At 52.4% G+C, this 26835-nt stretch overlaps 1 protein-coding gene across 32 annotated transcripts in view; it reads left to right on the forward strand.

Annotated features, from left to right (window-relative positions):
• Positions 1-6601: 6601 nt before the first annotated feature.
• MAST3 (microtubule associated serine/threonine kinase 3) overlaps positions 6602-26835 on the forward strand; it is a 54919-nt gene continuing 34685 nt past the window's right edge. For 14 of the 32 annotated variants that reach the window (XM_054539913.2, XM_054539910.2, XM_054539919.2 and 11 more), the window contains exons 1-2: positions 6613-6678; positions 16420-16451. In XM_054539913.2, coding sequence (XP_054395888.2) covers positions 6640-6678; positions 16420-16451 — 71 coding nt within the window. In that variant the 5' untranslated portion in view covers positions 6613-6639. Of the gene's footprint in view, positions 6679-16419; positions 16452-19023; positions 19232-19322; positions 19608-26835 lie in introns of those variants that run through there. The other 18 variants (XM_063719354.1, XM_024238133.3, XM_063719357.1 and 15 more) reach the window with 7 other exon arrangements.

Here is a 26835-nt window from a genome sequence, read left to right on the forward strand (position 1 = left end):
TAGAATTACAGGGCATCTCCGGCAGAGGCCACAGCAGAGGCAAAAGTTCAGAGGAGGTGCTTTGGGGACCACCAATATGGACACAGTGGGTCTGGGGTTCTGTGGGGTGATGAGCTGGGGGCCTCGAGCGCCAGGCTAAAGGGCCTGGCTTTCTCCGAGGGCAGTAGGGAGCCATGGCAGGTGTGTGAGCTGGAGGGGTACCCCAGACAAAGGTGAAGTGGTATTTCTCCCCTTATTGAAGTCACAACCTGACACTCCCTCTGAAGTTCGCCACATCCCACCTTCCCCTTGCCACATCTTGGCAAGCCCACCTCCTTCCCTCCCTCTCTAGGCCTGCCAAGAGGCCCTGTGGGCCCCTTATGGCCCCACCCAGCTGCCGCAGAAGCTCATCTGAGATAAGTTCCCAGGGCTGCCCCACTTTCAGATGCCCCACAGGCTCGGGGGCGGGTGAAGCAGGAAGGATCGAGTCACGGGGGCCCCAGAAAACATGACGGGAGGAACCACAGCACTTCCCCACCTCCTCAGCTTCCGCCTTCTCAGGGAGAGAGACCTTCAGCCCGAGGAGGAGGGTCGAGCTTCCCTCCATGTGGCCAAGAGACCCTAATGCCGCTGAGGATCATCTAAAGAGGGTGTTGAAGGATGCATAGGAGTTAGCCAGGAGACAATCCATTTGTTAATTTAACAAACTCAGGCATCATTCATCAACAAGAACAATTTCCATCATTCAGTCAGGACTTTCTAATGCCTCTGAGGGATCATTTGAGGATGTTTAATTATTACTTTTATTTGAGACAGGGTCTCACTCTCTTACCCAGGCTGGAGTGCAGTGACACAATCATAGCTCACTGCAGCCTCAGCCTCCCAGGTTCAAGCTATCCTCCCACCTCAGCCTCCAATATAGCTGAGTAGCTGAGACACAGGCCTATGCCACCATGCCCGGCTTTTTTTTTTTTTTTACTTTTTTTTTTACTTTTACTTTTTTTTTTACTTTTTTACTTTTTTTTTTTACTTTTACTTTTTTTTACTTTTACTTTTTTTTACTTTTACTTTTTTTACTTTTACTTTTTTACTTTTTTTTACTTTTTTTTTTACTTTTGAGACAGAGTCTTGCTCAGTCACCCAGGCTGGAGTGCAGTGGTGCGATTTCAGCTCACTGTAACCTCCGCCTCCTGAGTTTAAGCAATTCTCCTGCCTCAGCCTCCTGAGTAGCTGGGATTACAGAAGTGCACCACCACGCCCAGCTAATTTTTGTATTTGTAGTAGAGATGGGATTTCACCATGTTGTCCAGGCTGGTCTCAAATGCCTGACCTTAAGTGATCTGCCGGCCTCAGCCTCCCAAAGGGCTGGGATTACGGGCGTGAGCCACTTCCCCCGACCATCCAGCTATTTTTTTTTTTTTTTTTTCAGTTTTTGGTAGAAATGTAGTCTATGCCTGTATCCCAGCACTTTGGGAGGCCAAGGTGGGCAGATCACTTGAGGTCAGGAATTCGAGACCAGCCTGACCATCGTGGAGAAACCCCGTCTCTACTAAAAATACAAAATTAGCCGGGCATGGTGGCTCACGTCTGTAATCCCAGCTACTTGGGAGGCTGAGGCAAGAGAATCACTTGAACCTGGGAGGCGGGGTTTGCGGTGAGCCGAGATCGCGCCATTGGCCTCCAGCCTGGGCAACAAGAGTGAAATTCTGTCTCAAAAAAAAAAATAATAAAATGAAATAAAAATACAAAATCAGCCAGTCATGGTGGCATGCGCCTGTAATCCTAGCTACTCAGGAGGCTGAAGCAGGAGAATCGCTTGAACCTGGTAGGCAGAGGTTGCAGTGAGCTGAGATTGTGCCACTGCACTCCAGCCTGGGAGACAAGAGCAAAACTCTGTCTAAAAAAAAAAAAAAAAAAAGAAATGTGGTCTCACTATGTTGCTGTCTAGGCTGGTCTCAAACTCCTGGTCTCAAGTGATCCTCCCACCTCAACCCCCCAAAGTGCTGGGATTACAGGCATGAGCCACCGCTCCCGAACAGATTAGAGGATGTTTTAAGGAAGACGCAGGAGGTCACCAAGAAAAAAATTCATTCAACCACCACACTTCCTGATGTCCCTTGTAGAGACATGTGAGGAGAGTTTTGATGAGTACATAGAAGCTCACAAGAATAAAATGTATTTGTTCATTCAATACAAGGTCCTCTGATGCTTCTCAAAGAGAATTTGAAGTGGATTTTGAAGAATATATAGATGTTAGGCCGGGTGTGGTGGCTAATGCCTGTAATCCTAGCATTTTGGGAGGCTGAGGTGGATGGATAGCCTGAGGTCAGGAGTTCGAGACCAGCCTGGCAAACATGGTGAAACCCTGTCTCTACTAAAAATACAAAAATCAGCCGGGTGTGGTGGCAGGTGCCTGTAATCCCAGCTACTCGGGAGGCTGAGGCAGGAGAATTGCTTGAACCCAGGAGGCAGAGGTTGCAGTGAGCCAAGATTGCTCCACTGCACTCCAGCCTGGGCAACAGAGCGAGATTTTGTCTCCAAAAAATATATATATATATGTGTGTGTGTGTGTGTGTGTGTTAACCATAGAAAAACTGCTTTCATTCATTCAGTCAGTCCAGTTAGTCACTCAATAAGCACTCCTTCTTGCCCACTGAGGGGTTGTTCAGGAGGCAGTTCAGTGTAGGAGTTCTCCAGATGGAGCAGCGGATTTGAGACCTCTCTGGTGGCTCTCTCCAGCATGTTCCCACATGCCCAACCCAACCCTGGTTCAGGGAATCTCTCTTTCCCCAGGATTCCATTCAAAGCCCCAGAGAGGGCTCTGATAGGCTGAGCTTGGGTCACATGTACACCTTGAACCAATCACAGTGGCTGAGGTGGATAAACGACTCTGAGTCACATGTCCACCCCAGGCTGGACTAAGGGAGAACTTTGAGGCAGAGCTGCCCAGAGTCAGAACAATTGGCCATTGCAGGACATGAGCTTCTCATCACTTGGGGTGTGCAAGCTACAGCCTGAAGTTCACTCAGTGTAGGATTGCCAGATAAAACACAGGACTTCCCCACCCCCATTGGCTTCTGCCTTCTCAGGGACCTTCAGCCCGAGGAGTGGGGAGCTTCCCTCCATGTGGCCAAGAGACCCTGATGCCCCTGAGGGGGTCATCTAAAGAGGGTGTTGAAGGATGCATAGGAGTTTGCCAGGAGAAATTCCGTTCATTTAACAAACTCACTTGTCATTATTCATTAAATAACATTTAAATTAAATTCCCAGTTAAATTGGAATTTCAGACAACCAACATATTGGTTTGTGTTTTGTTTTGTTTTGTTTGAGACGGAGTCTCGCTCTGTCACCCAGGCTGGAGTGCAGTGGCACTATCTCAGCTCACTGCAACCTCCGCCTCCCGGGTTCAAGTGATTCTCCTGCCTCAGCCTCCCGAGTAGCTGGGATTACAGGTGTGGCCCATTATGCCCCGTTAATTTTTGTAGTTTTAGTAGAGACGCGGTTTCACCATGTTGCCCAGGCTGGTCTCAAACTCCTGACCTCAGATGATCCACCCACCTCAGCCTCCCAAAGTGCTGGGATTACAGACATGAGCCAGCACACAAGGCCAACACATTGTTTTTTAATGTAACTATGTCCCAAGTACTGAAGGGGGCATACTTATACTGAAAAAACATTCATTGTTTATGGAAATTTAAATTTAACTGGGTGTTTGCTTTGGAAAACAGCCTGGTTCTCTTTTACAAATTTAAAACATAGAGTTGCCGGGCGCGGTGGCTCATGCCTGTAATCCCAGCACTTTGGGAAGCCAAGGCAGGAGGATCGCTTGAGCCCAAGAGTTTGAGATCAGCCTGGGCAACATGGCGAAATCTTGTCTCTACAAAAAATACAAAAAATTAGCTGGGCATGGTGGCGTGTGCCTGTAGTCTCAGCTACTCCGCACTCCAGCCTGGGCGAAAGAGCAAGACCCTGTCCCAAAACAAAACAAAACAAAACAACCCAAAACATAGAGTAACACCATATGACCCCGGAAGTCCATTCCTAGGTATGTACCCAAGAGAACCAAAACATATCCACAAAGGCAGGGGGCGGTAGCTCACACCTGTAATCCCAGCCCTTTGGGAGGCCAAGGTGGGTGGATCACTTAAAGGTCAGGAGTTCGAGACCAGCCTGGCCAACATGGTGAAACCCGGTCTCTACTAAAAATGCAAAAATTAGCTGGGAGTGGTGGCGAGTGTCTGTCGAAATCCTAGCTACTCAGGAGGCTGAGGCAGGAGAATCAATTGAACCTGGGAGGCAGAGGTTGCAGTGAGCCAAGATCCCGCGACTGCACTCCAGCCTGGGCATCAGAGCAACACTTCATCTCAAAAAAAAAAAAAAAAAATCTATGCAAAACGTTGTATGCCAATGTTTATAGCAGCTCTATTCAGAATAGCTACCAAAAAGTGAAAAAATCCAAGTGACCACCAACAAATGAGTGGATCAACAAAATGTACATGTACATATATACAATGGAATATTATTTGGTCATGAAACGGAACGAAGTACAGATATTTGCCACCACATGGGTGCACCTTGAAAGCATGATGCTGAAAGAAGCCAGACACATAAGGCCACATGTTATATGTTTTCATTTTTATGAAATATCCAGCACAGGAAAATTCATAGAACGGGAAGCAGATTGGTAGTTGCCAGGGGCTGAGAGAGGGGGAATAAGGACTGGCTGCTAATAGGTACAGGGTTTCTTTCAGGGATGATACAAATGTCCTGGAATTAGATCGTGGTGATGGTTACACAACTCTATGAGTATGCTTAAAACACTGAATTAATTGCACACTTTAAAAGCGTGAATTTTATGGTATGTGAATTATATGTCAATTTTTAAAATTGTATGAGAAAAACAAGTTTTCCCTGGCATCCTGTATTATTTGCTCAATCTGGCCACCATAACTTGATGCAATTCTACAGTACCTCATGGACAATCGGGCCCAGTGACCCTTCCTAGGGTCCCCTCGAGCCTGAAAACATACTCCAGTGTCCAAACTGTACAGTGGGGCAGCCAAAGACAACTGCGGCTGCAGAGAAAGTGCGAGTCCCAGGGAAAGAAAAAATGCAGGTGCTAAGCCAGGCACAGTGGCTCATGCCTGTAGTCCCAGCGCTTTGGGAGGCTGACGCAGGAGCATCAGTTGAGGCCAGGAGTTCGAGACCAGCATGGGAAACATGGCGGTACCCCATCTCTACAAAAAAAAAAAACACAAAAATTAGCCAGGCATGGTGGCATGTGCCTGTGGTCCCACCTACTCTGGGAGCTGGGGTATGGGGGCTGAGGCGGGAAGATCGCTTGAACCCGGGAGGTAGAGGCTGCAATGAGACAAGATTGCACCACTGCACTCCAGCCTGGGTGACAGAGAGAGACCCTGACTCAAAAAAAACACCAAAACTCTTTGGCCTGTAATCCCAGCACTTTTGGAGGCTAAGGTGGGTGAATCACCTGAGGTCAGGAGTTCGAGACCAGCCTGGCCAACACGGTGAGACCTCATCTCTACTAAAAATACAAAAAATCAGCCTGGTGTGGTGGTGGGCACCTGTAGTCCTAGCTACTAGAGAGGCTGAGGCACGAGAATAGCTTGAACCCAGGAGGCAGGGGTTGCCGAGATCATGCCACTGTACTCTAGTCTGGGCGACACAGCGAGACTCATTTCATAAATTTAAAAAAAAAAAAAAAGTTTTGGTGTTTTGGCCATATGTGGTGGCTGACACCTGTAATTCCAACACTTTGGGAGGCCTAGGCAGAAGGATCATTTGAGGCCAGGAGTTCAAGACCAGCCTGGGCAACCTAGTGAGATCCCCGTCTCTAAAAATAAAATAAAAAATAAAAGTTTTGATATTTTGTTCATCATAAATGTTTTCATTAATTTTATGCTTTTAAAATGTTATTTCTCTTGATGGCTGAGTTTTTTGGGGCCCCCTTAAATTTTGCACAGGGGTGAGATCCTCACTTGCCTCACCCTAGAACTCGTTCTGCTGTGCGTACTGGGCACATTTTTGTTGTTGTTTTGTTTTTGTTTTTGAGACAGAGTCTCGCTCTGTCGCCCAGTCTGGAGTGCAGGGGCGCTGTCCCGGCTCACTGTAACCTCCGCCTCTTGGATTCAAGCGATTCTCCTGCCTCAGTCTTCTGAGTAGCTGGGATTACAGGCGCGCGTCACCACCCCCAAGTAATTTTTTTTTTTTTTTTTTTTTTTTTTTAGTAGAGACAGGGTTTCACCATGTTGGCCAGGGTGGTCTCGAACTCCTGACCTCAAGTGATCTGCCCACCTCGGCCTCCCAAAGTGTTGGGATACAGGCGTGAGCCACTGCGCTCTGCCAATGCGCTGGGCACATTGATTAACCTATCTTAGCCTCAGTTTCTTCATCTGCAAAATGGGGCTGAATGATGCTCCGTTACTTCTGAGAGGATTCATGCAAAATATTTACTTCTGTGCTCTGCTGGAGGGGCGGGGCCAGCTCGCCCAGTTGGGGCGGGGCCCTGTGGTCGGGCTCCCCGGGAGGGGCGGGGCCAGGCCGCGTCAGCTGACCGGCCTGGCCAATGGCACCTGGAGGCGGGGCCTGGCAGGCCGGGGCGGGGCCGGGGGCGGGCCTGGCGGCGCGGACTCCCGGGCCATGGACGAGTCGAGCCTCCTGCGGCGCCGCGGGCTCCAGGTGAGGCCCTTGCGCGGGCGGGCGGGAGGCGGAGGGCGCGGCCAAGTGCACGCGGCCTGAAAGGTGCCGAGGGGGCGGGGCCTTCACGGGCTGTAGGGAAACTGAGGCAGAGGGTGGGGAACGCTCAGATCGCTTATTTTTGACCACCCGCTTCTCAAAGTGCTTTTTCTCCTGGTGGGAAGGGGGAAGGTGCCCCCTTGGACATCTAGGGAAACTGAGGCTCCAAGCGATGGCGTGGGAGGAAGAGGCTGAGGGCTTTGCCCCTCCCCACCAGCTGTTCTAATAATAATGCTAGCAACAGCAGCCAGAGAGCTCACCATATGTTCATGGTTGTTTTAGTCCTATTACTAGCGATGTATTAATATTAGTTCATATGTATTAATACCTCCTTGGGTCGTCGCTGCACCACAGTACACCCTCAGCTCAGCCCTACGACGACCTAGGGAGGTTGGGGCTGTCAGGCGCCCATTTGTCAGAATAAGGAAACTGAGGCTCTAGTCCCGGAAAGCCACTCTCCAGAGGTCGCCTAGCTGGGATTCGATCCTGCGCCCTCAACCAGCTCTCTTACGGCACAAGGCGCTGCCAACCAGCAGTGTGACCTGGGGGGAGGGCACCCTTGCTTCTCTGGGCCTCAGTTTTCCAACGAGCCATAGGGTCCTCCTTTTACCGAGTTTATGTTTGGGAGGCTGTGTCATCAGGAGGTAGGGACACAGGAGTCGGGGACAGCAGACCTAAGTTTGAAGCCACACAGGGGCTACATGACCCTAGGCAGCCACCCCTTGACTTCTCTGGGCCTCAATTTCCCCATCATAAGAAATGAAAAACGGGAATTAAGATTTGGCCATTTTCCTCTGGGACTTAGACCACACCCTTAAGAAGCCACCAAGTTTTCAGGTATGGAACCTGGCATTCAGCACTTACCCAACGAACATTTATGGAGTGCCTGCTGTGTGCCTGGCTCTGGAGAGGCAGCAGAGTGTTCTGCAACCTCTGGAGCTGCCCTCCTAGAAATCCCAACCTGTTGGGGGAGGTAGACGCCAGAGCAGCGGTGACCCCACGGAGTGATCAGTTGTGATAAGGGACTCAACAGCAAGTGAAGGAGGCGCCTGACTCAGGCATTGCTGGGAGCCCTGGGGTAGAGGAGGCAGCCAAGGGTGGCGAGGCATTGCAGCGGGGGGCGGTATTTAGGGAAATGAGAGAGGTTGACAGAAGCTGGAACCTAAGGAGGACTGAGCAGGTGGAGTGGGGGTCGGGGACTGAGGTTAGCTCTGGGCGGGTTGAGGGGGTGAGAGGAATGGTGCCGGCGGGTCTCCAACCTAGAGCCGCACCGGTAGCTGCGGGACTGCGAACTCAGCAGGTGATGGGAAGCCAGGTCGGGAGTGGTCAGGGAAGGCACGGGCTGAGCTGCAGATCAGAGACACCCGGTCTCTGGCCGCGCGGGGGTGGGGCAGAACAGGAGGCGCTGAGGCCAGAGGCAAGAGTGGGGGACTTGGGCGGAAAGGAGGGGGCGGGGCGGGATTGGCGAGCAGCGTGGTGTTGGTGGGGGGGCAGCCCCGCCTCCAGCCCCAGTTAGATGCCAACCCGCCCGCAGCCTCTTAAAATAGAGAAACCGCCTCCGGGTAGGCGAATGGGGGTGCTGCTGACGTCAAGAAGTGGGGCCTGTTCCATGGTGGGGGGGTCAAACATTTCCTGATGGTAAGTTCTGTGTTACAAAAGGGGAAACTGAGGTTCAGAGAAGCATAGCCACTGTCCGGGTTTCACCAAGTATAGGTGACAGAGTCAGACAGGATTTGAACCCAAGCAGTTCCGGCTTCCTCTCCAAACCAACCCAGCACAGGCGTCCCTCCACGAAGGTGGAAGAATGAGCACGGATTTCCCGACTGAATGAGGACATTCCGGGCAGAGGCCACAGCATGTGCAAAGGCCCAGAGGCATGTAGCCTTTCTTACCTGTTTATATGGGGAAACAAGAACTTGAACCTATTTCTTAGCACTAGAGGCTGATGGCTAGGACTTAATGCTTCCAGGGCCTTCAGTGCTGATTTTGAAGAGGTTAGACTTTCCCCCTAGGGTGATGGGGAGCTATGGAAGGTGCTGGAGCAGGAGAGGACATGCCCATATTGAGGGGCTGGGAAGACTCCTCTGGAGGGCTAGAAACAGGAGTAGGGGAATCAAAAAGGGCAGGAAGCCAGGAAGGAGCATGGAATGAAAGTCGAAATGTGCCAGGTGTGGTGGCTCATGACTGTAGTCCCAGCTACTCAGGAGGCTGAGGCAGAAGGGTCTTTTTTTTTTGAGAAGGAATCTTGCTCTGTTACCCAGGCTGGAGTCCAGTGGCTCAATCTTGGCTCACTGCAACCTCCACCTCCCGGGTTCAAGTAATTCTCCCTGCCTCAGCCTCCCGAGTAGCTGGGATTACAGGCATATGTCACCACGCCCGGCTAATTTTTGTATTTTTAGTAGAGACGGGGTTTTGCCATGTTGGCCAGGCTGGTCTCAAACTCCTGACCTCAGGTGATCCGTCCACCTCGGCCTCCCAAAGTGCCGGAATTACAGGCGTGAGCCACTGCGCCCAGCCAAGAAGGATCTCTTGAGCCCAGGAGTTTGAGGCTGTAGTGAGCCGTGATCACGAGACCCTATCTCAAAAATAAAAATAAAGGTCCAAGTGGGAGAAGATTAAAATAATAATAAAATAATAGCAAAGTGGGAATAACCGTTCATATTAACAGGCTAAGCCCTGTCATGCATTCAATTCTCCTAACAGCCCGAGTGGTCAGTGCTATTATTCGTTCCATTTTTCAGAGAAAGAAACTGAGGCCCAAAGAGGGAAGTACCCACCAGGAAGCCAGAGAAATTCTAACCAATCTGGCACCTGAAGGTGTTGTCTTCATCAGCCCCAGTTTGGGGTCTCTTTTGACTGGAAACCTTGTTAATGGTCCAGGAGCACCCCAGCCAATCAGGGGGTAGATCGCTGATGCGAGCCAATCAGATTTCCTGGAGGCCAAAGGCCAAAGAGTCCATTCACAAACGAGTGCTGACTGGCCAATCCAGACGGATAGCCAAGGGCATCCTCTCCGGTGGTGACAATGTGAGGCGTGCTGTGTTGGCTGTGTGCAGGAGAGGTCTGAAAAAGGATCCGGCCTGGCCCGCGGGCGGCCAGTTTGCGACAGCCCCGGGTCCAGGGAGGAGGTGGAGACCTTCCCAGTTTGGGTTAAACTCAGCCTCACGCATAAGGTGTGCAGGCACCGGGTAACGTGAGCTGTTATTACTACTACTACTATTATCTTATTACATTTATCATCTCCTGCTTGGACCTTTGCTTTACACATGACCGAATTTCAAAACACCAGGTCCCACAAACAGAGCATCCCCCAGCAGAGAACGGCTAGAGCCTGTATCTGGACTTTGTCTCTGCCGCTGCTGGGGTGGCTCCCCTAGGTTCAGCCCTCAAAGGTGATCCTGCTTTCTCATGGAGCGCTTCCACTTATTTTCCTCCTCCTCCTCCTTCTCCTCCTTCTCCTTCTTCTCCTCCTCCTCCTCTTCCTCCTCCTCCTCTTCCTCCTCCTCCTCCTGGAAGCCCTCGGGCTGGTGCCATGTGGTCCATGCTGACTTCTCTCCCATTTAATTCCAGGGGCATCGAACTTCCAACCGGGCTTGGTGCCCAGCAGGCTGAGTCTCACCTCCCTTTGCACGTGCTGTTTGCTGGGCATGGACTGGTGTTTTCCATGTGCCTGCTGGCTTTGTCTGACACCCCCTACACCAGGAAGCCCCTTACCTCCCCTCTCTGTGTGCCTCCAACCCCACTTCTCCCTTCGAGTCTCTCTTTTTTTAGACAGGATCTTGCCCTGTCACCCAGGCTGGAGTGCAGTGGCCCAGGAGGGAGTGCAGTGGCGCCATCTTGGCTCACTGCAGCCTCCATCACCTGGATACAAGCGATTCTCACTGCCTCAGCCTCCTGAGTAGCTGGATTACAGGCGAGCCCCACCACACCCGAGTAATTTAATTTTTGTATTTTTTAGTAGAGATGGTGTTTCACCATGTTGGCCAGAATGGCCTCAAACTGTTTTAAACTCTTTTTTTTTTTTTTTGAGATGGAGTCTTTCTCTGTCACCCAGGCTGGAGTGCAGTGGCGTGATCTCCGCTCACTTCAAGCTTCGCCTCCCAGGTTCACGCCATTCTCCTGCCTCAGCCTCCCAAGTAGCCGGGACTACAGGCGCCTGCCTGTAATTTTTTGTATTTTTAGTAGAGACGGGGTTTCACCGTGTTAGCCAGGATGGTCTCGATCTCCTGACTTCGTGATCCTCCCGCCTCAGCCTCCCAAAGTGCTGGGATTACAAGCGTGAGCCACTGCGCCCGGCCTTTTTTTTTTTGAAACGGAGTTTCACTCTTTCCCTCTTCTTGCCCAGGCTGGAGTGCAATGGCACGATCTCGGCTCACTGCAACTTCTGCCCCCGAGTTCAAGCGATTCTCCTGCTTCAGCCTCCGAAGTAGCTGGGATTACAGGCGTGCGCCACCACATCCTGCTAATTTTGTATTTTTAGTAGAGACGGGGTTTCTCCATGTTGGTCAGGCTGGTCTCGAACCCCCAACCTCAGGTGATCCGCCTGCCTCGGCCTCCCAAAGTCCTGGGATTACAGGCGTGAGCCACCGCTCCTGGCCACCTTTTTTTTTTTTTTTTTAAGACGGAGTCTCACTCTGTCACCCAGGCTAGAGTGCAATGGTGTGGTCTCGGCTCACTGCAACCTCCGCCTCCCGGGTTCAAGCAATTCTCCTGCCTCGGCCTCCCAAATAGCTGGGACTACAGGCGCCTGCCACCACATCCGGCTAATTTTTGTATTTTTAGTGGAGACGGGGTTTCACTATGTTGGCCAGGCTGATCTTGAACTTCTGACCTCGTGATCCGCCCACCTCGGCCTCCCAAAGTGCTCGGATTACAGGCGTGAGCCACTGCACCTGGCTCAAACTCTTGATCTTAAGTGATCCTCCCACCTCAGCCTCCCAAAGTGCTGGGATTACAGGCATGAGCCACGGCACCCAGCTGCTTCGGGTCTCTCTTAATCCCTCCAGTATGGGGATGCTCCTGCTGTGCTATGTCTTTCCAAAATGGGATTTCCTCAAGGTGGGGCTAAAGCTTGTGGGGGAGGCAGCATCCCCCAGCCTGAGCAAGCGCAGACGGGTATACCATAAATATTACCTTTAAAGGGCTGTTTCAGGGGGTCGGGGCCTCCCCAACCTCCACTCCTCTGGGTGGGAACCACTCCCAGGGGAACAGCAGGCACAGAGTGGGCTGTGGGCGGAAGCAGATGGTGCGGGGACTGAAGGGCCCGGGAGTGGTGCCAGGAAGTTCTGTGTGGTCCAGCTTCCCTGGGAGCCTTTGCAGGGAGCTGCCAGTTTTGCCTCACCTTTCTCTGCCACTTTAAAAAAAACATCTTCAGGCCAGGCACAGTGGCTCACGCCTGTAATCCAGCATTTTGGGAGGCTGAGACGGGAGGACCGCTTGAGGTCAGGAGGTCAAGACAAGCCTGACCAACATGGTAAAATCCCATTTCTACTAAAAATACAAAATTAGCCAAGTGTGGTGGTGGGCGCCTGTAATCCCAGCTACTTGGGAGGCTGAGGCAGGAGAATCGATTGAACCCGGGAGGCAGAGGTTGCAGTGAGCCAAGATCGCATCATTGCACTCCAGCCTGGGTGACAGAGCAAGACTCCATCTGAAAAAAAACAAACAAACGAAATATTCACATCTTTTTGTCTTTTGGAAGCAACTTTCAACTGGTGGTTATTATTCACCTCTTGATCATTGTCTTTACTCCCATCCATCAAGGTCCCCCGCAGCACCAGGCCCTGAGCTTGCTACTCATTGATTCCTCCAGGAACCCTATGTCACTGGGCCATTTTCCACATGAGGAAACTGAGGCACAGAGGGGTTAAGTCACTTGTCGGGTCACACAGTGCAGGAGTGGGGGAGCCAGACTGGGAACCTAGGACTGTCAGAGTTTTGGAAGGACTGTCAGAGTTTTGGAAGGAAATGCCTGGATGGGGTGCAAGTGGGTCCCCCCACCAGGGTTCAAATCCCTCCCTGTTTCACGTGGGGTAGTGGAGGAAGTGGTATAAGATCCCACAACTGTCTGGGTACAGTGGCTCATGCCAGTAATCCCAGCACTTTGGGAGGCCAAGGCAGGTGGATCACTTGAGACCAGGAGTTCAAGACCAGCCTGGGCAACATGGTGAAACCTCATCTCTACAAAAAATACAAAAATTAGCTGGGTGTGGTGGTACATGCCCACAATCCCAGCTACTCGGGAGGCAGAGGTTGCAGTGAGCCAAGATTGCACCACTGCATTCCGGTCTGGGCGACACAGCGAGATGCTGTCTCAAAAAAAAAAAAAAAAAAAAAAAAAAATCCCACAACTATTGGAAGGGGCAGAAGGAGACCCTAATGGCCACGGTGATGGTCACCATGACTGCTTGAACTAAACGTCGTGAGTTGTCTGTCCTCAGACATACTCAAGCAGTCAGGGAGAGCTCCGAGGGGTAGATTATTCTCCTCCCATAGTGACAGCTTGGTTTTCTGAGCGCAGAGCAGCTGAAGTCAGGCCTAGGGTGACGCCACACCCCCGCGACCCTTCCCCGCCTCTCCCGGGAGGCCTTGCCTTCCTAGCTGGGTCATCCGGCAGCCCAGCAGCTTCCGCCCCCCTCCAATTGGCTGTAGGGGCCGATGTCGTCACTGGTTGCTATGGCGAACACCCAGCTCACGACGTGGGCAGCCTGGAGCCCACCAAAGTAAAAATAGTCGTGTGTCCCCAACGTGGCCGCCCTGATGTGTGTGGAGGGAGGGTGTCCTGAGACCCAGTTTCCTGCCTCTCACTCCACTAAGAGACGTGGGCAGCCGGCTTTCCTCTGCACCTAAGTTTCCCTGCCAGTAAAACAGCCCCTGCCCGCGGTTCGTATGAGGCGGCTCAGTAAATGCAAGGACATTTACCAGGTATTATGATAGCTTCCATAGTCCCTTGCTGAGCTCAACAATAGTACAACAGCACACAACGGCAGCAATAGTAATGGCTGATCATGATTAACCCAGAACCCTACTCACATCATCTCCAGTTACAGATGGGGAAACTGAGGCACAGGGCATACAAATAACTTGCATGGCCAGGAAGAAACAGAGAATTGAACTGGACCCACGTCTGGGTGTCCCCAGATTCTAAACTTGTGCCACATGGCATTTTGAGAATTTAAAAACCCTCCTGATTGACCGGGTGCGATGGCTTACGCTGTAATCCCAGCCCTTTGAGAGGCTAAGGCGGATGGATCACTTGAGGTCAGGAGTTCGAGACCAGCCTGGGCAACATAGTGAAACCTTGTCTCTGCTAAATATACAAAAATTAGCCAGGCGTGCTGGCACACACCTATAACCGCAGTTACTTGGGAGGCTGAGTCAGGAGAATCTCTTGAACCCGAGAGGCAGAGGTTTCAGTGAACCAATATTGCACCACTGCACTCCAGCCTGGTGACACAGTGAGACTCCATCTAAACAAACAAACAAACAAACAAAAAACTGTTTTTTTGGCCAGGCATGGTGGTTTACGCCTGTAATCCCAGCATTTTGTAATCCCAGCATTTTGGGAGGCCAAAGTGGGTGGATCACCTGAGGTCAAGAGTTCGAGACTAGCCTGGGCAACATGGCGAAACCCTGTCTCTACTAAAAAAAAAAAAAAAAAAAAAAAAAAAGTCCCAGCTACTCAGGAGGCTGAGGCAGGAGAATCACTTGAACCCGGGAGACAGAGGTTGCAGCGAGCCGAGATTGCGTCATTGCACTCCAGCCTGGGCAACAAGAGCAAAAGTCTGTCTAAAAAAAACAAAAACAACAACAACAAAAAGCCCTCTTGAGCAGGCCATGTCTGAGGATGGACTATGAGGTCACAGTGGAACACAAGCTCAGGGCTTTCTATCCTGCATGTGGTGAGGGCACCCAGAGTTGGTGCAGGTCGGCTTGCTGAGCTCTAAAAGGGTCTTCAAAAGGGAGTCACCCATCAGCCGTCCTCCCCATGCCCCCGCTGGTACCCAGGGCCCAAACCTGCGTAGACTTTGCAGCGAGTGAGGAGAGAATGGCGTTCAGACCTAGACCCAGGAGGAGAGGGACAACTGAGACGGGACAGGGAGAGGACAACTCAGGAATCTCTGTTTTCTCAACAGATTATTAGTTTTTAGCCACTACTGACATATTTCTTCATAAATACAACTAATTTGTAATTTTAAATAAAATAATAATTATTATTTTTTAGACTTAGGGTCTTGCTCTGTCACCCAGACTAGAGTGCAATGGTATTATCATAGTTCACTGCAACCTCCAATTCCTGGGGTCAAGCAATCCTCCCACCTCAGTCTCCTGAGTAGCTGGGATTACAGGCGTGCGACACCACACCTAACTAATTTCTTTTTTTCTTTTTTGAGACGGAATCTCGCATTGTTGCCAGGCTAGAGTGCAATGGCACCATCTCAGCTCACTGCAACCTCCGCCTCCCAGGTTCAAGCGATCCTCCTGAGTAGCTGGGACTACAGGCGTACAACACCACACCCAGCTAATTTTTGTATTTTTAGTAGAGACAGGGTTTCACCATGTTGGCCAGGATGATCTTGATCTCTTGACCTCGTGATCTGCCCGCCTTGGCCTCCCAAAGTACTGGTATTACAGGCACGAGCCACCGCACTCGGCCCTTCTTACTTATTTATTTATTTATTTATTTTTGAGATGGAGTTTCGCTCTTGTTGCCCAGGCTGGAGTGCAATGGTGCAATCTCGGTTCACTGCAACCTCCGCCTCCCGGGTTCAAGCAATTCTCCCGCCTCAGTCTCCCAAGTAGCTGGGATTACAGGCACCCACCACCACGCCTGGCTAATTTTGTATTTTTAGTAGAGATGGGGTTTAGTAGAGATGGGGCCAACATGTTGGCCAGGCTGGTCTTGAACTCCTGACCTCAGGTGATCCGCCCACCTCGGCCTCCCAAAGCTTGGGATTACAGGTGTGAGCCACTGCGCCTGGCCAGCCCGGCCTTTTTTTTTGAGACAGGGCTCAAGCAAACCTCTTACCTCAGCCCCCCAAGTAGCTAGGAGTACAGGCTTGAGCCGCCATGCCCAGCTAAATTTTTTTTTTTTTTTTTTTTTTTATAGAGACGGGGTTTCATTATGTTGCCCAGGCTAGTTTCAAACTCCTGAACTCAAGTGATCCATCCGCCTTGGCCTCCCAAAGTGCCAGAATTACAGGCGTGAGCCACCGCACCTGGCTAATTTTTAAAAAATTTTTTGTAGAGATGGAGTCTTGCTGTGTTGCCCAGTCTAGCTTAAACTTCTGGGCTCAAACAACCCTCCTGCTTTGGCCTCCCAAAGTACTGAGATCACAGGTGTGAGCCACCGTGCCCAGCCTAAAATATTTTTTAATGCAGGTATGGTAGGAGCCGGGTGGGGAATTAGATTGTGAATCTGGAGGGCCTCCAGGAAGAAGGGATGTTGAGTTCAGACATGGAGTATGAGCTGCAGTTAATTAGGGCCGGAAGGGAGGGAAGGCTGTTCTGAGAGAGCGCACAGATAGTGTGCAAAGGCCTTGAGGCAGGGCTGAGCCCAGTGTGTAGAGCAGAAAAGATGCATTGGTTGGGGCAGGGGATTGGGGATTGTGGGTGTGCATCAACGGCCAGGGGTTCTGAGGGCTAGTCTCTCTGAGAATGATCCCCATTTCTGTCTCATTGCAGAAGGAGCTGAGCCTGCCACGCCGAGGACGTGGGTGAGTTCACCTGGGGCTGGCGGGCTGGGTGGGCCCCGGTGGTCTTGGAAGTGGATATTTCAGCAACAGCCACTGAATTGTGAATGTATTTAATAATTACAGCAACACACCTCATGTTCATTCTTGCCCTCGTGTTTGCAAAGTACTTCACAAGCACCTGGCCTCTCGCCACAAACATGGGAGGCCATGCCAGTTTGCAAATGAGGAAGCTGAGGTGCAAAGGGGTTTCATCACCAGCTAAGGGCACTCAGCTGGGAAGGAGAGAAACTTGTCTGGAATCCAGAGTCCAGATGTTGAATTTCAACCGAAGTGTATTAGAACTGGCTTGAATGCCTCCCATGACGGGGAGCTCACTTCCTTTTGGGGAACACCAGCAGAAAATTATCTCTCAGCTGGGCACGGTGGCTGCCGCCTGTAATCCCAGCACTTTGGAAGGCTGAGGCAGGCGGATCACTTGAGGCCAGAAGTTCAAGACCAGCCTGGCCAACATGGTGAAACCCCATCTCTACTAAAAATACAAAAAAACTAACCAGGCGTGGTGGTGCACGCTTGTAATCCCAGGTACTCAGGAGGCTGAGGCAGGAGATTCGCTTGAAGTGCAGTGGAGGTTGCAGTGAACCGAGCTCCCACCACCAGACTTCAACCTGGGCAACAGAGCGAGACTCCATCTAAAAAAAAAAGAAAAGAAAAAATCATCTCTCTCAGGGTCACATCAGTGTTCCTGCAGGTTGGGTTTTTTTATTTTGTTTTGTTTTTGAGACTGGGTCTCTCTCTGGCAGGTTGGGTTTTTTTGTTTTGTTTTGTTTTTGAGACTGGGTCTCTCTCTGTAGTAGAGTGCAGTAGTGTCATCTTGGCTCACTGCAACCACTGCCTTCCAGGTTCAAGAGAGTCTCCCACCTCAGCCTCCAGAGTAGCTGAGACTACAGATGCGAGCCTCCACACCCGACCTGTGTGTTTAGTAGAGACAGGGTCTCACTATGTTGCCCAGGCTGGTCTCAAACTCCTGGACTCAAGCGATCTGCCTGCCTCAACCTCCCAAAGTGCTGGGATTACAGGCATGAGCCACCATGCCCAGTCTAGGTTACCATTTTTTATCCCCAAAGCTTAGAGAACATTATTGTTCAATGCCTTCATTCATTTACAGATGAAAGAAACCAAAGGCCGGGGTGGGGAAGGTTTTACCTTGAGCTAGTGGTCTGGAAGTGTGTGACTGTGGACACCCCATCTTTGGGAGCTGCTTTTGCCTGAGTTGGGGGTGGGAATCACTCAATGAACATTTTTTGAGCACCTGCTGTACACTGGGCCCTGCTGAAGGCAGAGGGGATACAGACAATTCAATCTCAGAGCAATGGTTGAAGTTTTGTATGCAGGAGAGAGATTAACCAGAGAAAGAGACAGAGGTGCTGGGGGTGGCTTTATCCTGAAGATCTGGGGCCTCTTGGAGGAAGTGACCTTTGAGCTTAGATCTGGAAGAAGAGGAGGAGCTGGCAGCAGGGAAGTCTGGGGAGAATGGCATTCTAGGCAGCAGGAACAGCGTGGGCAAAGTTTCTGGGGTGCCAGCATGCTTGGCATTAGAAGAACAGCATGAAGACAAAGGTAGCTGAGTGGAGTGAGTGGAGATGAGGTGGCAGGACAGGAAAAGGAGGAGGTCCTGGGAATGGGGTCAGAGTGGCCCCGAAGCCCAGGCCATCTGCTCCTGTTCCAGTGGGGATGATACAGTTGGTGGGGAGGTGCTTGAAGGCTCCAGTGGTTGGGGGTTGCTGGGGGACTCGGACATTGCCCCCAGAGCCGGCACTGTTTCCAGCCTTGGCCCAAGCGGTGGGCAAAGTGTTGGACCGTGAATCAATGAGGACTGCCGAGGGCAAAGTCCTGGACCTTGGGGCAGGACAGAGCCAAAGACTCCACAAGGGATGTCCATTCCCTGCCACCTTCCCTGTGCCCTACTGGGTCCACCGGGGCCTCAAGAGGGCCAGAGTGAGACACAGACACCCCCAGACCGTGGGGTTTGCGCTGAGAGGGAGGGAGGACAGAGCTGGCGGCGCCTGGTGCTGGTGGGGGTACAGGGACAGCTTGGCGGAGGAGGGGCTGGTGGGGTTGGGATCGTATATGGGTGAGGGGGGCGACCTTCCTGGCAGAGGAAACAGCTGGAAGCCAGGGGACTGGAGGTGTGGTCAGAGCCTCTAGTGTGCGCGGGGATGCGGAGACCCGAGCGGGTTAGGACCTCAGTGCTGAGCAGCTGGCCGGGATGCGGGGTTGGGGAGTTGGGGCGGACTGCGCTGAGATCCCGGCTCCCAGAGAGCCCCAGGGCCAGGGCGAAGGCTGAGGCCGGGCCGGGGCGGGGAGAGGCAGGGTCAGGCCATGGAGCAATCGCGCCGACCGCGGAGCCAGTGACCGCCCTTCCCTTCCGGGACGCAGCTCAGGGGCTCCCGACCCGGCGGCCTCGGCGTCCCTGCGGCAGACAGGGCGGCACCCGCGGCTCCCCTCTCCCGCTGCGCGACCCTCGCTGCCGGGCCGGGCCTGCGCGCAGGTGCGGAGCTGCGAGCCCCGCCCCGAGGCGGAGCCAGCCGGGCCCCCAGCGGCCCAGCCCCCGCGTCTAGTCCGCCGCACCAGCCAGGCGTCTGTCCCTGCGTCCGTGTGTCCGTCCGTCGGTCCGATCGCGCCACGATCAGGGCTTCCGGGGACCACCAAGGGGGCGTCGGTACCCGGCCGCACAGAGGCGGCCTCTGCCTCGGCATGAAGTCCCGCAGGGACAAGCTGCACATCCCGGCGCTGACCCTCGAGTGAGTGTTGGGCAGGGCGGGGGTGTGGGGTGGTGCAGGGAGGACAGGATGACAACTACCCTCCCCCCACGTCTCTGTTCGTGTCGCCCAGAAACGCACCGCCGCCTCCGGGGAGCCCTCCCGGGCCATCGGTCTGGCCCCGCCCTCACGTCCTGAGCTGAACCCAGAATCCCCGGTCTTGGGCCCCTACTCCCTGAGGGAACCGCAGCCGCCATCCGGAGATCCGGATTCGGCCACACGAAGGGGCGGCCTCCAGGTTCACCGTCCCCGGCCTCTTTCTTTGCAGTCTGTCTCCGAGCAGCCAGAGCCCGTCCCTGCTGGGTCCCAGCAGCCCCTGCAGCCCCTGTAGCCCCTCCTTGGGCCTGCACCCCTGGAGGTAAGTGACAGCGCGTGTGGGCGGGGCGCAGACATCGCCCTGGCACCCCGGAGCCTTGGAAACCCGCCAGACTCATCACTCTCCTCAAGATACTGTAGGTTGGTGACATCACCTCTCTGGGCCTCAGTTTACCCCTCCACATAATGGCACTGCGATCCGTTCTAGGGGCTTAATGGGAAAATTCCATTTTCAGCCAGGCCAGCATCTGACAGGTGGCTAAGGAAAGGGAAGAACTTAAGCTGTTGCCCAAGGACTTCCCCGAGACAGGTGCCGGATTCCCAAGCTGCTCAGGGCACTCCCTGCTGAATCGGCCTGGACTCCTGGGTGGTGACCTCAGGGAGAAAGCTCCTCCCTCTAAACACACACGCACACCCAAGCCTGAGAGGCCACCAACGAGAGCCCTGTGAATTGAGCTTAACCAAAGTGGTGCCAGGAGAAAAGAACCAGGGTGACTGAGCGCTCCCTAACCCCTTCCTGATCCCTACTTCCCAGTTAAGAAAACTGAGGCTCAGAGAGGAGATGCCAGTTTTCCTGATTCAGTCCATCCCCTGAGGGCCAAGCATCAGGGACAGCTTTGCTACCAGGTCTGTTGAGGGTCCTACTGGCCAGTTGGTTGACTCTGTGACTGGCCAGGTTTCAGGACAGGAAGGAGTTTTGTGAGCTCCTCTCATGGTTTGGGCAAAAGTTTAGGGAGGGACAGATGTGAGGTCAATGATGTCTATTAGAGTTATGTGGCCCATCAACCATTTACACTTTAGTATGAATGAGCTGCTTAAATCTTTCCACAGACTTTTTTTTGTTTTGTTTTTTGAGGCAGAGTCTTGTTCTGTCCCCTAGGCTGGAGTGCAGTGGTGCAATCTCAGCTTACTGCAACCTCCACCTCCTGGGTTCAAGCAATTCTCCTCTTGTAGCCTCCCAAGTAGCAAGGACTATAGGCACCTGCCACCACATCCAGCTAATTTTTGTATTTTAGTAGAGATGGGGTTTCACCATGTTGGCCAGGCTGCTCGCAAACCCCTGACCTCAAGTGATCTGCCTGCCTCAGCCTCCCCAAGTGCTGGGATTACAGGCATAAGCCACAAACTGGGCCATCCACAGACCTTTAATGGAGAGAAGAGAGAACAATATAGAGCCCACATTTGGGTGCTGGACAACAGGGAGGTACCTTCATTCAGGTGCCAAGCACTTATGAGACACCTACTGAGATCCAGGTGCTAAAGGCATTGCTATAAAGAAAACATAGTCCCTTCATCAATGGCTTCTCAGTCAGCTTGGGGAATTCAGTGATAAAATGAATGGATAAACAAGATGTATTCAGACAGGGACCTCTTGGGGAGGTGATGTTTGAGCCAAGGCCTGGGCACAGCTAAAGGAAGATTGGCACCAGGCAGTGGGTACTGCATGTGCAAAGGTCCTGTGGCAGGACTGAGGTGGTGGGTTTTTTGTTTTTGTTTTTTGAGACAGAGTCTCACTTTGTCGCCCAGGTTGGACTGCAGTGGCATGATCTCGGCTCACTGCAACCTCTGCCTCCCAGGTTCAAGTGATTCTCCTGCTTCAGGCTCCGAGTAGCTGAGACTACAGGCGTGCCACCACGCCCAGCTAATTTTTTGTTTGTTTGTTTGAGAAAGGATCTTGCTCTGTTGCCCAGGCTAGAGTCCAGTGGTGCCATCTCTGCTCACTGCAACCTCTGCCTCCTAGGTTCATGTGATTCTCCTGCCTCAGCCTCCCACGTAGCTGAGATTACAGGCACATGCCAACACTCCCGGCTAATTTTTGTATTTTCAGTAAAGATGGGGTTTCACCGTGTTGGCTAGGCTGGTCTCGAACTCCTGACCTCAAGTGATTCTCCCACCTTGGCCTCTCAAAGTGGTGGGATTACAGGCATGAACCACCAAGCCTAGCCTAATGTTTGTATTTTTAGTAGAGGTGGGGTTTCGTTATGTTGGCCAGGCTGGTCTTGAACTCCTGACCTCAGGCGATCCACCCACCTTAGCTTCCCAAAGTGCTAGGATTATAGGCGTGAGCCACTGTGCCCCGCCTGAGATTTTTTTTAAGCCTCTGTATCTGCCTTGAGGGGAGAAAGTTCTGCTGGGGCCAGGAATGGAGGTGGCCAGAGAGAAGGAGGTGGCTAGGACAACATCCGGGACCAAGTCGAGGCATCCAATGGGAATCAGAGACTGCCATCACCCCCATTTAGTGAAGAAAACAGGGGCATAGGACCTCAGAATGTGTTATCAGGAGCATCCTAGGAAGGTTTTGGGCCAGATCTGACTCTGTCTAAATCCTTGGCTTCCACCCCAGGTGAGGACATGATGAAGGGAGGCACTCTTGTGTTGGAGGCCGCTGAGCAGATTTGACCAGTTTTAACTGGGAGGGGAGGGAGGAAGTATCTGGGACTGAGAAAGACCATAAGGCTGCCTCACTCACCACCAGGGGGCAGCAGAGCCTCATTGCCTTGGGCCTGGCAGGGGAATGGGTCCCTGGCAGGGAAATAGGTGCCTGCCTGCCGTGTTCCAAGCATCCTAGGAATAAGCTCATAATTGTCCCAACAGGGTCCAGCCTCTGCAACTCCCCTGCCTCCTTTTTTTTTTTTTTTTGAGACAGTCTTGATTTGTTGCCCAGGCTGGGGTGCAGTGGTGTGATCTCTGCTCACTGCCACCTCCACCTCCTGGGTTCATGCGAGTCTCCTGCCTCAGCCTCCTGAGTAGCTGGGATTACAGGCATGCACCACTACACCCAGCTAACATTTGGGTGTTTTTTTGTTTGTTTGTTTGAGATGGAGTTTTCCTCTTGTTGCACAGGTTGCAGTGAAGTGGCACGATCTTGGCTCACTGCAACCTCCGCCTCCTGGAATCAAATGATTTTCCTGCCTCAGCCTCGTGAGTAGCTGGGATTACAGGCGTCTGCCACCACTCCCGGCTAATTTTTTGTATTTTTAGTAGAGATGGGGTTTCACCATGTTGGCCAGGCTGGTCTCAAACTCCTGACTTCAGGTGATCCACCTGCCATGGCCTCCCACAGTGCTGGAATTACAAGTGTGAGCCACCGCACCCGGCCTAATCTTTATACTTTTAGTAGAGACAGGGTTTCACCATGTTGACCAGGCTGGTCTGGAACTCCTGACCTCAGGTGATCCACCCACCTTGGCTTCCCAAAGTGCTAGGATTATAGGCGTGAGCCACTGTGCCCCGCCTGAGATTTTTTTTAAGCCTCTGTATCTGCCTTGGGGGGAGAAAGTTCTGCTGGGGCCAGGAATGGAGGTGGCCAGAGAGAAGGAGGTGGCTAGGACAACATCCGGGACCAAGTCGAGGCATCCAATGGGAATCAGAGACTGCCATCATCCCCATTTAGTGAAGAAAACAGGGGCATAGGACCTCAGAATGTGTTATCAGGAGCATCCTAGGAAGGTTTTGGGCCAGATCTGACTCTGTCTAAATCCTTGGCTTCCACCCCAGGTGAGGACATGATGAAGGGAGGCACTCTTGTGTTGGAGGCCGCTGAGCAGATTTGACCAGTTTTAACTGGGAGGGGAGGGAGGAAGTATCTGGGACTGAGAAAGACCATAAGGCTGCCTCACTCACCACCAGGGGGCAGCAGAGCCACATTGCCTTGGGCCTGGCAGGGGAATGGGTCCCTGGCAGGGAAATGGGTGCCTGCCTGCCTGCCATTTTCCAAGCATCGTAGGAATAAGCTCATAATTGTCCCAACAGGGTCCAGCCTCTGCAACTCCCCTGCCTCCTTTTTTTTTTTTTTTTTTTTTTTGAGACAGTCTTGATTTGTTGCCCAGGCTGGGGTGCAGTGGTGTGATCTCAGCTCACTGCCACCTCCGCCTCCTGGGTTCATGCGAGTCTCCTGCCTCAGCCTCCTGAGTAGCTGGGATTACAGGCATGCACCACTACACCCAGCTAACATTTGGGTGTTTTTTGTTTGTTTGTTTGAGATGGAGTTTTCCTCTTGTTGCACAGGCTGCAGTGAAGTGGCACGATCTTGGCTCACTGCAACCTCCGCCTCCTGGAATCAAATGATTTTCCTGCCTCAGCCTCGTGAGTAGCTGGGATTACAGGCGTCTGCCACCACTCCCAGCTAATTTTTTGTATTTTTAGTAGAGATGGGGTTTCACCATGTTGGCCAGGCTGGTCTCAAACTCCTGACTTCAGGTGATCCACCTGCCATGGCCTCCCACAGTGCTGGAATTACAAGTGTGAGCCACCGCACCTAGCCTAATCTTTATATTTTTAGTAGAGACAGGGTTTCACCATGTTGACCAGGCTGGTCTGGAACTCCTGACCTCAGGTGATCCACCCACCTTGGCCTCCCACAGTGCTGGAATTACAGGCATGAGCCATTGTGCCTGGCCTTGCAACTTCCCTGCTCCCATTCTCTCCATCTCCCCGTCGCTCACTTGGCTCCAGCCACACGGCTGATCCTCCAGAATGCAGGCTGGTCCAGCCTCAGGGCCTTTGCACTTGCCGTCCCCATTGCCCAGAGCTCCGTTCCCTCCTTTCTTCTTCTATCACATCCTCATCAAGTCCTCAGCCTCAGATAGGAAGCCTTCCCCAACCACCCCCTCCTTCCAGGCCCCACAAACATGGGGTATAACATGCATTATACCTGTCCATTTCCACATCCAGACCCCAGGGATTTTCTTTTTTTTTTTTTTTGAGACAGTCTTGCTCTGTCACCCAGGTTGCAGTAGTGCAATGTCTCGGTTCACTGCAAACTTTGCCTCCTGGGTTCAAGCGATTCTCCTGCCTCAGCCTCCCGAATAGCTGGGATTACAAACATGCGCCACCACGCCCGGCCAATTTTGTATTTTTAGTAGAGACAGGGTTTCACCATGTTGGCCAGGCTGGTCACGAACTCCTGAGTTCAAGTGATCTGCCCAACTCAGCCTCCCAAAATGTTGGGATTACAGGCATGAGCCACGGCACCCAGCCAACCCCAGAGATTTAATTTCCACATTGTCTTGTGTGATTATCCAGTTATTTTTCTCACCCAGAGGTTTGACAGCCTCTCCGGGACCAGACCTTGTCCGTCCTGGTCATATCATAGCCTCAGGGCAGGCCCAGGGTGTATACAGCAGGTGCTCAGTTAATGCATGTGGCTTAGATGAATGGGCAGTATCTGGGAGGGCTGTCCTTGTGGTGGTGATGGCATTGGGGGTTGGGGGTGTTGTTGAAGAAGGCCATGAGTTGGGCACTCATAGACAAAGTGGCTGTTCCAGGCAGCAACAGCATCGTCAGAGACACATTCCTGCTGGAGCCTCAAATCCCAACGGCAGGAAGAATGTGGATTTTCTACCTAGGGCACTAGGAGCCATAGAGTGTGGTGCTGGGAGGGGCACAGATATATGGGCAGGTGGGAAGTGCTGGGGCAGTCCCACTAAAAAGGGGCCGTTGAAACGGGGTATCTGTATATCTACCTGAGACTTTGGCATTTACAGCCACAGCACAGGCAGGGAGAGTCAAATACCAATGTCACAGAGTTTGCCAGGGACAGGGCTAGGATGTGACCCCTGGGAGAGGGATTCACCCAGGAATGCAGTTTTGTTTTGCCGTAAGAGCAATAGGGAGCCATGGAGGGTTCGTGAGCAGGGGAAGGGCATGATCTGGGGAGCAGTGGGCTGACACCAGAGATCAGTGGCTCAGCCAGTGTTTCATGGAAGGCCTTCACCGTGGCAGCAGGCCCTCTGGATTGTCAGCTGCAGCCCTGTTTTGCAGAGGGGGAAACTGAGGACAAATGAGCATGGGAGAAGGTTCTCTCCCTGCTACAGATGTCAGGGCAGTGGGTGTAGGTAATAGGGGGTGTGTAGGTGTTACTGGGTGTAGCTGTGGCTGGGGACGAGGGGGCAGCGCCTTTACTGAGTGTGTGCAAAGGTGTGTCCCCGTGCATATGGGGTGGCTCAGCACGTAGTGACAGCAAGTGGAGACTGTGGCCCCATCCCCACTTGGGTCCCCAGACTCAAGAGAATCTGTACCCCGCATGAGGCTTGGGCTGCATACCTGGGGGTCGTAGGTGAGCACTCCCATACTCATCACCATCTCTGGTGGTCCCAAAACCACCATCTCCCCTGGTCTCAAAACAAGTCCCAAATCCACCCACTTTTCTCCATAGCTTCAATATTCCCCTCCCAGACACCGTCCCAGACCCTTACTGGCCTCCTACTACCTTCATTCCTGTCCTCCAACAGTCTGCTCCCCATAGCAGACACAAGGGGGTTTACAAACGTAGTCCAGATCATACCCCTTCTCTGCTCAAGCACCCTTCATGGCTCCCCATTGCTCCTACAATAAAATTGCACTCCTCCCTGCAGCCCACAAGGCTTATGTGGTCAGCCCCGCTGGCATTTTGCCCTCAGTGCTGCCTCAGAGAGCTGTGCCCTTTGCCTGGGACACGCTTTCTACATAGCCAGCTCCTTCCTCCTCCATTTCTGGCTGGCTGCAGCATTATCTCCTCTGAGAAGCCTCCTGGCTAAAATTGCCCCTTGCATATTCTCTCCTTTCTCTTCCCTTCTCAGCCTTGGTATTTGAAATTATCTTTTTTTTTTTTTTTTTTTTTTTTGAGATGGAGTCTCACTCTGTCACCCAGGCTGGGGTGCATTGGTGCGATCTCGGCCCACTGCAACCTCCACCTCCCGGGTACAAGTGATTCTGCTGCCTCAGCCTCCTGAGCAGCTGGGAATACAGGCATGCACCACCATGCCCAGCTATTTCTTTTCTATTTTTATTTATTTTTTATTTTTATTTTTTATTTATTTATTTTTTTGAGACAGAGTTTCGCTTTTGTTGCCCAGGATGGAGTGCAATGGTGCTATCTCGGCTCACTGCAACCTCCGCCTCCTGGGTTCAAACGATTCTCCTGCCTCAGCCTCCCTAGTAGTTGGGATTATAGGGACGTGCCACCACGCCCAGCTAATTTTGTATTTTTTTAGTAGAGGCTGGGTTTCACCATGTTGGCCAGGCTGGTCTCAAACTCCTGACCTCAGGTGATCCACCCGCTTCAGCCTCCCAAAGTGCTGGGATTACAGGCGTGAGCCACCACGCCCAGTCGAAATTATCTTGCTCATTGAATTGTTTCCTGTTGGCTGGGCACGGTGGCTCACGCCTGTAATCCCGGCACTTTGGGAGGCCGAGGCGGGTGGATCACCTGAGGTCAGGAGTTTGAGATGGGCCTGGCCAACATGGTGAAACTCCGTCTCTACTAAAAAATACAAAAAATTAGTTGGGTG

The sequence above is a fragment of the Pongo abelii genome, chromosome 20, assembly GCF_028885655.2.
Source record: "Pongo abelii isolate AG06213 chromosome 20, NHGRI_mPonAbe1-v2.0_pri, whole genome shotgun sequence".
Taxonomy (NCBI): domain Eukaryota; kingdom Metazoa; phylum Chordata; class Mammalia; order Primates; family Hominidae; genus Pongo; species Pongo abelii.